The sequence below is a fragment of the Bombina bombina genome, chromosome 9, assembly GCF_027579735.1.
Source record: "Bombina bombina isolate aBomBom1 chromosome 9, aBomBom1.pri, whole genome shotgun sequence".
Taxonomy (NCBI): Eukaryota; Metazoa; Chordata; class Amphibia; order Anura; family Bombinatoridae; genus Bombina; species Bombina bombina.
Genome location: NC_069507.1, coordinates 266274762 through 266286822, shown reverse-complemented (window position 1 = coordinate 266286822; position 12061 = coordinate 266274762). Strand labels below are relative to the sequence as shown.

The 12061-nt window shown below is 40.5% G+C and overlaps 1 protein-coding gene across 1 annotated transcript in view; it reads left to right on the top strand.

Annotated features, from left to right (window-relative positions):
• Positions 1–10295, top strand: part of TMEM52B (transmembrane protein 52B) — an 84084-nt gene extending 73789 nt beyond the window's left edge. The window contains exon 6 of the mRNA XM_053693043.1: positions 10090–10295. Coding sequence (XP_053549018.1) covers positions 10090–10295 — 206 coding nt within the window. The remainder of the gene's footprint in view (positions 1–10089) is intronic.
• Positions 10296–12061: the final 1766 nt, after the last annotated feature.

The window sequence follows — 12061 nt, the reverse complement described above, 5'->3', positions numbered from 1 at the left end:
ATTTATTGAAAATGAAATTTATAAAATGAACACTAGATGGCAGTATAGATAAACATGAAAGTTTAACTGGAAGCAATTAGTTCACTAACTTGAGCTTCCCCTCATTCCTGATACACTATAATTCATTCAGTAATATGTCCCACTATTATGACTCCCAGGCATGAGCACCTATAAGCAAAACACTCACACTCCAAGGCATGAGCACCTATAAGCAAAACACTCACACTCCAAGGCATGAGCACCTATAAGCAAAACACTCACACACCAAGGCATGAGCACCTATAAGCAAAACACTCACACACCAAGGCATGAGTACCTATAAGCAAAACACTCACACTCCAAGGCATGAGCACCTATAAGCAAAACTCTCACACTCCAAGGCATGAGCACCTATAAGCAAAACACTCACACACCAAGGCATGAGCACCTATAAGCAAAACACTCACACACCAAGGCATGAGTACCTATAAGCAAAACACTCACACTCCAGGGCATGAGCACCTATAAGCAAAACACTCACACTCCAAGGCATGAGCACCTATAAGCAAAACACTCACACACCAAGGCATGAGCACCTATAAGCAAAACACTCACACAACAAGGCATGAGTACCTATAAGCAAAACACTCACACTCCAGGGCATGAGCACCTATAAGCAAAATACTCACACTCCAAGGCATGAGTACCTATAAGCAAAACACTCACACACCAAGGCATGAGCACCTATAAGCAAAACACTCACACACCAAGGCATGAGCACCTATAAGCAAAACACTCACACACCAAGGCATGAGTACCTATAAGCAAAACACTCACACTCCAGGGCATGAGCACCTATAAGCAAAACACTCACACTCCAAGGCATGAGCACCTATAAGTAAAACCCTCACACTCCAGGGCATGAGTACCTATAAGCAAAACACTCACACACCAAGGCATGAGCACCTATAAGCAAAACACTCACACTCCAGGGCATGAGCACCTATAAGCAAAACACTGACACTCCAAGGCATGAGCACCTATAAGTAAAACCCTCACACTCCAGGGCATGAGTACCTATAAGCAAAACACTCACACACCAAGGCATGAGTACCTATAAGCAAAACACTCACATTCCAAGGCATGAGCACCTATAAGCAAAACACTCACACTCCAAGGCATGAGCACCTATAAGCAAAACACTCACACTTCCAGGCATGAGCACCTATAAGCAAACCACTCACACTCCAAGGCATGAGCACCTATAAGCAAAACACTCACACTTCCAGGCATGAGCACCTATAGGCAAAACACTCACACTCCAAGGCATGAGCACCTATAAGCAAAACACTCACACTCCAAGGCATGAGTACCTATAAGCAAAACACTCACACACCAAGGCATGAGCACCTATAAGCAAAACACTCACACTTCCAGGCATGAGCACCTATAAGCAAAACACTCACACTCCAAGGCATGAGCACCTATAAGCAAAACACTCACACTCCAAGGCATGAGCACCTATAAGCAAAACACTCACACTTCCAGGCATGAGCACCTATAAGCAAAACACTCACACTCCAAGGCATGAGCACCTATAAGCAAAACACTCACACTTCCAGGCATGAGCACCTATAGGCAAAACACTCACACTCCAAGGCATGAGCACCTATAAGCAAAACACTCACACTCCAAGGCATGAGTACCTATAAGCAAAATACTCACACTCCAAGGCATGAGCACCTATAAGCAAAACGCTCACACTGCAAGGCATGAGCACCTATAGGTAATAACACCCCAGGCACGAGCACCTACAGATAATGACACCGCATGCACAAGCAATTACAGATAACACACCTCAGGCACAAGCACCTACAGGTAATAACACACCAGGTACAAGCACCTACAGGTATTAACACCCCAGGTACGAGCACCTACAGGTATTAACACCCCAGGTACGAGCACCTACAGGTAATAACACACCAGGTACGAGCCCCTACAGGTATTAACACCCCAGGTACGAGCACATACAGGTAATAACACCTCAGGTACGAGCACATACAGGTAATAACACCCCAGGTACGAGCACATACAGGTAATAACACAGCAGGTACAAGCACCTACAGGTAATAACACACCAGGCACGAGCACCTACAGGTAATAACACACCAGGTACGAGCACCTACAGGTAATAACACACCAGGTACGAGCACCTACAGGTAATAACACAGCAGGTACAAGCACATACAGGTAATAACACACCAGGTACGAGCACCTACAGGTAATAACACACCAGGTACGAGCACATACAGGTAATAACACACCAGGTATGAGCACCTACAGGTAATAACACACCAGGTACGAGCACCTACAGGTAATAACACACCAGGTACGAGCACCTACAGGTAATAACACACCAGGCACGAGCACCTACAGGTAATAACACACCAGGCACGAGCACCTACAGGTAATAACACACCAGGTACGAGCACCTACAGGTAATAACACACCAGGTACGAGCACCTACAGGTAATAACACACCAGGCACGAGCACCTACAGGTAATAACACACCAGGTACGAGCACATACAGGTAATAACACACCAGGTACGAGCACCTACAGGTAATAACACACCAGGTACGAGCACATACAGGTAATAACACACCAGGTACGAGCACCTACAGGTAATAACACACCAGGCACGAGCACATACAGGTAATAACACACCAGGTACGAGCACCTACAGGTAATAACACACCAGGTACGAGCACCTTACAGGTAATAACACACCAGGTACGAGCACCTTACAGGTAATAACACACCAGGTACGAGCACATACAGGTAATAACACACCAGGTACGAGCACCTTACAGGTAATAACACACCAGGTACGAGCACCTTACAGGTAATAACACACCAGGTACGAGCACCTTACAGGTAATAACACACCAGGTACGAGCACCTACAGGTAATAACACACCAGGCACGAGCACCTACAGGTAATAACACACCAGGCACGAGCACCTACAGGTAATAACACACCAGGCACGAGCACCTACAGGTAATAACACACCAGGTACGAGCACCTACAGGTAATAACACACCAGGTACGAGCACCTTACAGGTAATAACACACCAGGTACGAGCACATACAGGTAATAACACACCAGGCACGAGCACCTACAGGTAATAACACACCAGGTACGAGCACCTACAGGTAATAACACACCAGGCACGAGCACCTACAGGTAATAACACACCAGGCACGAGCACCTACAGGTAATAACACACCAGGTACGAGCACCTACAGGTAATAACACACCAGGTACGAGCACCTACAGGTAATAACACACCAGGTACGAGCACCTACAGGTAATAACACACCAGGCACGAGCACCTACAGGTAATAACACACCAGGTACGAGCACCTACAGGTAATAACACACCAGGCACGAGCACATACAGGTAATAACACACCAGGCACGAGCTCCTACAGGTAATAACACACCAGGCACGAGCACATACAGGTAATAACACACCAGGCACGAGCTCCTACAGGTAGAAACACCCCAGGCATAAGGACCTACAGTAGGGTTGCCACCTCAGCCATGTTTTCCTGGACACTTATAAATTACACATGCTACAGGGTGGGCAGAGGGAAACATGCATAATGCTGCTTGACAGCACAAAAATTGTGAACCTGGACAGCATTATTCATGTTCCTCCCTGCACACCCTGCAGCATGTGTAACTCATAAGTGTCCAAGAAAACATGGCCGAGGTGGCAACCCTAACCTACAGGCCTTTACAGCCTGACATATGTGCATTTTACGGCACATGCACATGTATAATAGATGTACAGATTTTACATTAATGCCAGTGCTACCTTCCCAACCTCTCTGTATATTATATATATTTTAAGTTACAGAAAAGAACACTAAGCGCTGCCTCCTTCAATGAATAGGTGGTTAGAGGTAGAATGACCAATATCACTTATATTCACTGTATGAAGAGATATATATATATATCAGTATGTCTAATCACATAAAACAATCAGTGTGGTGTTCACAAGTATACCTCAGTACAATACATCAGTATGTCTAATCACATGTAACAATCAGTGTGGTGTTCACAAGTATACCTCAGTACAATACATCAGTATGTCTAATCACATGTAACAATCAGTGTGGTGTTCACACAAGTATACCTCAGTACAATACATCAGTATGTCTAATCACATGTAACAATCAGTGTGGTGTTCACAAGTATACCTCAGTACAATACACCAGTATGTCTAATCACATGTAACAATCAGTGTGGTGTTCACAAGTATAGCTCAGTACAATACACCAGTATGTCTAATCACATGTAACAATCAGTGTGGTGTTCACAAGTATACCTCAGTACAATACATCAGTATGTCTAATCACATGTACCAATCAGTGTGGTGTTCACAAGTATACCTCAGTACAATACATCAGTATGTCTAATCACATGTAACAATCAGTGTGGTGTTCACAAGTATACCTCAGTACAATATATCAGTATGTCTAATCACATAAAACAATCAGTGTGGTGTTCACAAGTATACCTCAGTACAATACATCAGTATGTCTAATCACATGTAACAATCAGTGTGGTGTTCACAAGTATACCTCAGTACAATACACCAGTATGTCTAATCACATGTAACAATCAGTGTGGTGTTCACGAGTATACCTCAGTACAATACATCAGTATGTCTAATCACATGTAACAATCAGTGTGGTGTTCACGAGTATACCTCAGTACAATACATCAGCATGTCTAATCACATGTAACAATCAGTGTGGTGTTCACAAGTATACCTCAGTACAATACATCAGCATGTCTAATCACATGTAACAATCAGTGTGGTGTTCACAAGTATAGCTCAGTACAATACATCAGTATGTCTAATCACATAAAACAATCAGTGTGGTGTTCACAAGTATACCTCAGTACAATACATCAGTATGTCTAATCACATGTAACAATCAGTGTGGTGTTCACGAGTATACCTCAGTACAATACATCAGTATGTCTAATCACATGTAACAATCAGTGTGGTGTTCACAAGTATACCTCAGTACAATACACCAGTATGTCTAATCACATGTAACAATCAGTGTGGTGTTCACAAGTATACCTCAGTACAATACATCAGTATGTCTAATCACATGTAACAATCAGTGTGGTGTTCACGAGTATACCTCAGTACAATACATCAGTATGTCTAATCACATGTAACAATCAGTGTGGTGTTCACGAGTATACCTCAGTACAATACATCAGTATGTCTAATCACATAAAACAATCAGTGTGGTGTTCACAAGTATACCTCAGTACAATACATCAGTATGTCTAATCACATGTAACAATCAGTGTGGTGTTCACAAGTATACCTCAGTACAATACATCAGTATGTCTAATCACATGTAACAATCAGTGTGGTGTTCACACAAGTATACCTCAGTACAATACATCAGTATGTCTAATCACATGTAACAATCAGTGTGGTGTTCACACAAGTATACCTCAGTACAATACATCAGTATGTCTAATCACATGTAACAATCAGTGTGGTGTTCACAAGTATACCTCAGTACAATACATCAGTATGTCTAATCACATGTAACAATCAGTGTGGTGTTCACAAGTATACCTCAGTACAATACATCAGTATGTCTAATCACATGTACCAATCAGTGTGGTGTTCACAAGTATAGCTCAGTACAATACACCAGTATGTCTAATCACATGTAACAATCAGTGGGTTGCCACCTCAGCCATGTTTTCCTGGACACTTATAAATTACACATGCTACAGGGTGGGCAGAGGGAAACATGCATAATGCTGCTTGACAGCACAAAAATTGTGAACCTGGACAGCATTATTCATGTTCCTCCCTGCACACCCTGCAGCATGTGTAACTCATAAGTGTCCAAGAAAACATGGCCGAGGTGGCAACCCTAACCTACAGGCCTTTACAGCCTGACATATGTGCATTTTACGGCACATGCACATGTATAATAGATGTACAGATTTTACATTAATGCCAGTGCTACCTTCCCAACCTCTCTGTATATTATATATATTTTAAGTTACAGAAAAGAACACTAAGCGCTGCCTCCTTCAATGAATAGGTGGTTAGAGGTAGAATGACCAATATCACTTATATTCACTGTATGAAGAGATATATATATATATCAGTATGTCTAATCACATAAAACAATCAGTGTGGTGTTCACAAGTATACCTCAGTACAATACATCAGTATGTCTAATCACATGTAACAATCAGTGTGGTGTTCACAAGTATACCTCAGTACAATACACCAGTATGTCTAATCACATGTAACAATCAGTGTGGTGTTCACGAGTATACCTCAGTACAATACATCAGTATGTCTAATCACATGTAACAATCAGTGTGGTGTTCACAAGTATACCTCAGTACAATACATCAGTATGTCTAATCACATGTAACAATCAGTGTGGTGTTCACAAGTATACCTCAGTACAATACATCAGTATGTCTAATCACATGTACCAATTAGTGTGGTGTTCACAAGTATACCTCAGTACAATACATCAGCATGTCTAATCACATGTAACAATCAGTGTGGTGTTCACAAGTATACCTCAGTACAATACATCAGTATGTCTAATCACATGTAACAATCAGTGTGGTGTTCACAAGTATACCTCAGTACAATACACCAGTATGTCTAATCACATGTACCAATCAGTGTGGTGTTCACAAGTATACCTCAGTACAATACATCAGTATGTCTAATCACATGTAACAATCAGTGTGGTGTTCACAAGTATACCTCAGTACAATACATCAGTATGTCTAATCACATGTAACAATCAGTGTGGTGTTCACAAGTATACCTCAGTACAATACATCAGTATGTCTAATCACATGTACCAATTAGTGTGGTGTTCACAAGTATACCTCAGTACAATACATCAGCATGTCTAATCACATGTAACAATCAGTGTGGTGTTCACAAGTATACCTCAGTACAATACATCAGTATGTCTAATCACATGTAACAATCAGTGTGGTGTTCACAAGTATACCTCAGTACAATACATCAGTATGTCTAATCACATGTAACAATCAGTGTGGTGTTCACAAGTATAGCTCAGTACAATACATCAGTATGTCTAATCACATGTAACAATCAGTGTGGTGTTCACAAGTATACCTCAGTACAATACATCAGTATGTCTAATCACATGTAACAATCAGTGTGGTGTTCACACAAGTATACCTCAGTACAATACATCAGTATGTCTAATCACATGTAACAATCAGTGTGGTGTTCACACAAGTATACCTCAGTACAATACATCAGTATGTCTAATCACATGTAACAATCAGTGTGGTGTTCACAAGTATACCTCAGTACAATACATCAGTATGTCTAATCACATGTAACAATCAGTGTGGTGTTCACAAGTATACCTCAGTACAATACATCAGTATGTCTAATCACATGTACCAATCAGTGTGGTGTTCACAAGTATAGCTCAGTACAATACACCAGTATGTCTAATCACATGTAACAATCAGTGTGGTGTTCACAAGTATACCTCAGTACAATATATCAGTATGTCTAATCACATGTAACAATCAGTGTGGTGTTCACAAGTATACCTCAGTACAATACATCAGTATGTCTAATCACATGTACCAATCAGTGTGGTGTTCACAAGTATAGCTCAGTACAATACACCAGTATGTCTAATCACATGTAACAATCAGTGTGGTGTTCACAAGTATACCTCAGTACAATATATCAGTATGTCTAATCACATGTAACAATCAGTGTGGTGTTCACAAGTATAGCTCAGTACAATACATCAGTATGTCTAATCACATGTAACAATCAGTGTGGTGTTCACAAGCATACCTCAGTACAATACATCAGTATGTCTAATCACATGTAACAATCAGTGTGGTGTTCACACAAGTATACCTCAGTACAATACATCAGTATGTCTAATCACATGTACCAATCAGTGTGGTGTTCACAAGTATACCTCAGTACAATACATCAGTATGTCTAATCACATGTAACAATCAGTGTGGTGTTCACAAGTATACCTCAGTACAATACATCAGTATGTCTAATCACATGTAACAATCAGTGTGGTGTTCACAAGTATACCTCAGTACAATACATCAGTATTATAATGTCCACAAACTCAAATAAAAGGCACCAAAAGATTAAAACACAAGAAGAGCGCAGAAACGCATGTAAGTGCATTATAACAAAAATCTTTTATTACAGCCCCTCGTAAATAGGCTGCTACTTACAGGAATAAACTACTTTACAGGCACATATACTGTATATAGTGTAGACAGTCAGTGGCTGATCACCTCGTTATCTGTGAGGGTTCAACTCAAACCTCCGTGGGATCATCAGTCCGGATATTTAACTTTGTAGGAAACTTTGTTTCCTTTCTCCTGGGCTGAATTCTTCTGTGAATAAAAACCAGCTAAAAAGTCCCTTGGCTGCAACGTCTCTGTAACCATATTTACCCAGTAACCAGTGCATAAATCACACGCTATAAACCAGCCCATGACTGATAAAGCCCTGAGACACGGGCAAAATGCATTGACAAACTGTCTAGTGCCTATGGGATACTATGATATACGGATGGAATAGAATTGCTAAAATTCCAAAACACTTTCTCAACTGCAAAACGTAATAGCCAATTAGAACTGCAACAATTGGTCACATGACCGGGACCGCAACCAGCTGTTTGAAATGCCAAACAAGGAACTGTGTGGAGATGGAGAGTGCATCGCCTGTGTCTTAAATGAAGTTGTCTACCATAGGAATGTGACGACCTTGTCACTTCCGGTGACGTGTAAACAGCTGCTGGAGGTTTGTGCCGCTCACTGCTCATGCGCTAGAGGCCCAACCTCCTACAAACAGCTGTTTAAGGCAGAATAGGTGACAACTTATTTTAGAACACCGTAAAGTTGTCACAAATTCTGCCTTAAACAGCTGTTTGTAGGAGGTTGGGCCTCTAGCACATGAGCAGTGAGCGCCACAAACCTCCATCAGCTGATTAAAGTCACCGGAAGTGACGCGGTAGTCACATTTCTATTTCCTACGCGGTAGACAACTTAATTTAGAACACCTGCTGTAAGTAATGGTCGGAGAGATACCCCAAACTACTGAAGGTCTGTAAAAATGCGAAACAGGGTGCGGATAAAGGTACTGTGAGCAATTCTTATGTTTGTGCTACACACGCTGGTTTTCACTGTGCTAATGTTTGCAGAAAGTTTACACTGTACACAAACCACCTGTCAGAAATAGCGGTATCTTTGGTTGCTCAGGATATTTTCATATTTTACATAAACTTTAAGTGATCTACTCAAGGGAAATTAGAAATACAGGGAGACGTCCCTTTTATCTTTTCTTTTATTATGGTTTTATAGAAATGTTTTTATAAACCTTGTTTTTGCTGCTATAAATATATTTAAAATTCAGATTGATTCTGAGCTAGTTACTGTTGAATAAATCTTTTCCTTTTTCCTTACATCACACTGATTTTGAATTATTGCATTTTTTAATCTTTGACCATATATTAGTTGGGACAGTCTCTCTCTCTCTCTGTCTGTCTGTCTGTCTGTGTGTCTCTCTCTCTCTCTATATATAATTTTACTTATGTTGTGTTAGCTGTTAAAGTGCCCTCTTCAATTTCTTATTTTCAAAATACTATAATAACTACTAGCTAACTGGTGCAGACCCATCCCTGCAATATCTCTGTAACCATATTTACCCAGTAACCAGTGCATAAATCACACGCTATAAACCAGCCCACACCATTTCTAGGGAACCATTTAGAAGTATTACTTTATTCAGCAGATATTATTGTATTAAATACATTACATGATTAGTTACATGGTTTGGGCACCTCACCATATAAAGGTTATGTATATAAACTTCTTGTGCAGAAGTAGTAGATTATTTTCCTATTAAAAAGGTCTTAGAATAAACTCAGACCCCCTTCCCCATGCACACGCATCATGCATTGTATGTTCTTTTCTTCCCTCTTTGCAGCCCTGCAGTCCGTGTTCGGCCCAGCTGCGCGCAGGATATTTACTGTGTCCCACTGCCACGGAGCCATTCCCCCACCTGGGCCTGAGACGCCCCCTTGCTACGAGGAAGCTCTGAGAATGAGTAGATTTACTGTTGCTCACAGCAACCACAAAGCTCCCTCTCTGGCTGCGGTACCTGAGGAGAGGACAGAGGCTCCCCAGTTCTAAGATACATCCAAACCTCAGCAAGTGACAGATGAGATGATGGGGAAGGATGTGACTGCGTTAGCAGACTACTATCTCAGTCTATAGCTCACTACACTGGGAACCCAGAACCTGCATATAGGAACACCACTGTCACCTGATAAGCATTGTATGATAAGGCATTAAAGTGTCCCTCAGAGAATATTGTCTAATTTCTATTAAACTGACCAAGCTTTGGGCACAGGAGTGCTTAGAAATAAGTGAAAATATGTATCTTGCCTGCATTTACTACACAGTTAGGCCTAGAATCCATTCAGGTGGTAAAGTGTGGTGATAAAAACATTTATCTCCAATAAAGTCTGAGAAGAATTTTTATGTTACCACCAGTTTCCACACTTTACCTCGTCAATGGAAACTAGGCCTATCTCAGAGCCTTAACAGAGAGACAGAACCTGCTGGTGAGGCAACAATAAAAGTGAGCAGTGTAATTCATAAGACTGACACAAGGGGCACCCTGCTACACCATGTAATACAACAGTCAGGTGCCCAGCTCTGGTTATACCAACTACAAACACTAACGGCTAGATTACGAGTTGTGCGTTAAGGTAAAAAAGCAGCGTTAACAGGTAACGTTGCTTTTTTATGCCAGCTGCTATTACGAGTCTTGCAGATTTAGGGGCACCGCTCACTTCTTTGCCCTTAACGCAAAACGACTTACGTAAACTTTGTAAAGTCTTTTTTCTATGGGACTTCCATAGCGCCGGTATAACGAGTCTGTCCTGGGAGGCCACAAAAGTGAGCGGTACACCCTCTACTTCCAAGATCCGTAGCGCATTCTAAAGTCAGTAGTTAAGAGTTTTATGGTACAACGCCGTAGCATAAAACTCATAACTAAAGTGCTAAAAAGTACACTAACACCCATAAACTACCTATTAACCCCTAAACCGAGGCCCTCCCACATAGCAAACACTAAAATAAAATTTTTAACCCCTAATCTGCCGCTCCGGACATCGCCGCCACTATAATAAATATATTAACCCCTAAACCGCCGCACTCCAGCATCGCAAACACTATTTAAATAATATTAACCCCTAATCTGCTATCCCTAACATTGTCGCCACCTACCTACATTTATTAACCCTGAATCTGCCGTCCCCAACGTCACCGCCACTATATTAAATGTTTTAACCCCTAAATCTAAGTCTAACCCTAACACCCCCTAACTTAAATATAATTAAAATAAATCTAAAGAAAATTACTATAATTAACTAAATTATTCCTATTTAAAACTAAATACTTACCTATAAAATAAACCCTAAGCTAGCTACAATATAACTAATAGTTACATTGTAGCTATCTTAGGGTTTATTTTTATTTTACAGGCAAGTTTGTATTTATTTTAACTAGATACAATAGTTATTAAATAGTTATTAACTACAGTATTTAATAACTACCTAGCTAAAATAAATACAAAAGTACCTGTAAATTAAAACCTAACCTAAGTTACAATAACACCTAACACTACACTATAATTAAATAAATTTACTAAATTAAAAACAATTAAATAAATTAAATTAGCTAAAGTACAAAAAAAACAAACAGTAAATTACAGAAAATAATAAACAAATTACAAGATATTTAAACTAATTACACCTAATCTAATATCCCTATCAAAATAAAAAAGCCCCTCAAAATAAAAAAAACTCTAGCCTAAACTAAACTATCAATAGCCCTTAAAATGGCCTTTTGCAGGGCATTCCCCAAAGTAATCAGCTCTTTTACCTGTAAAA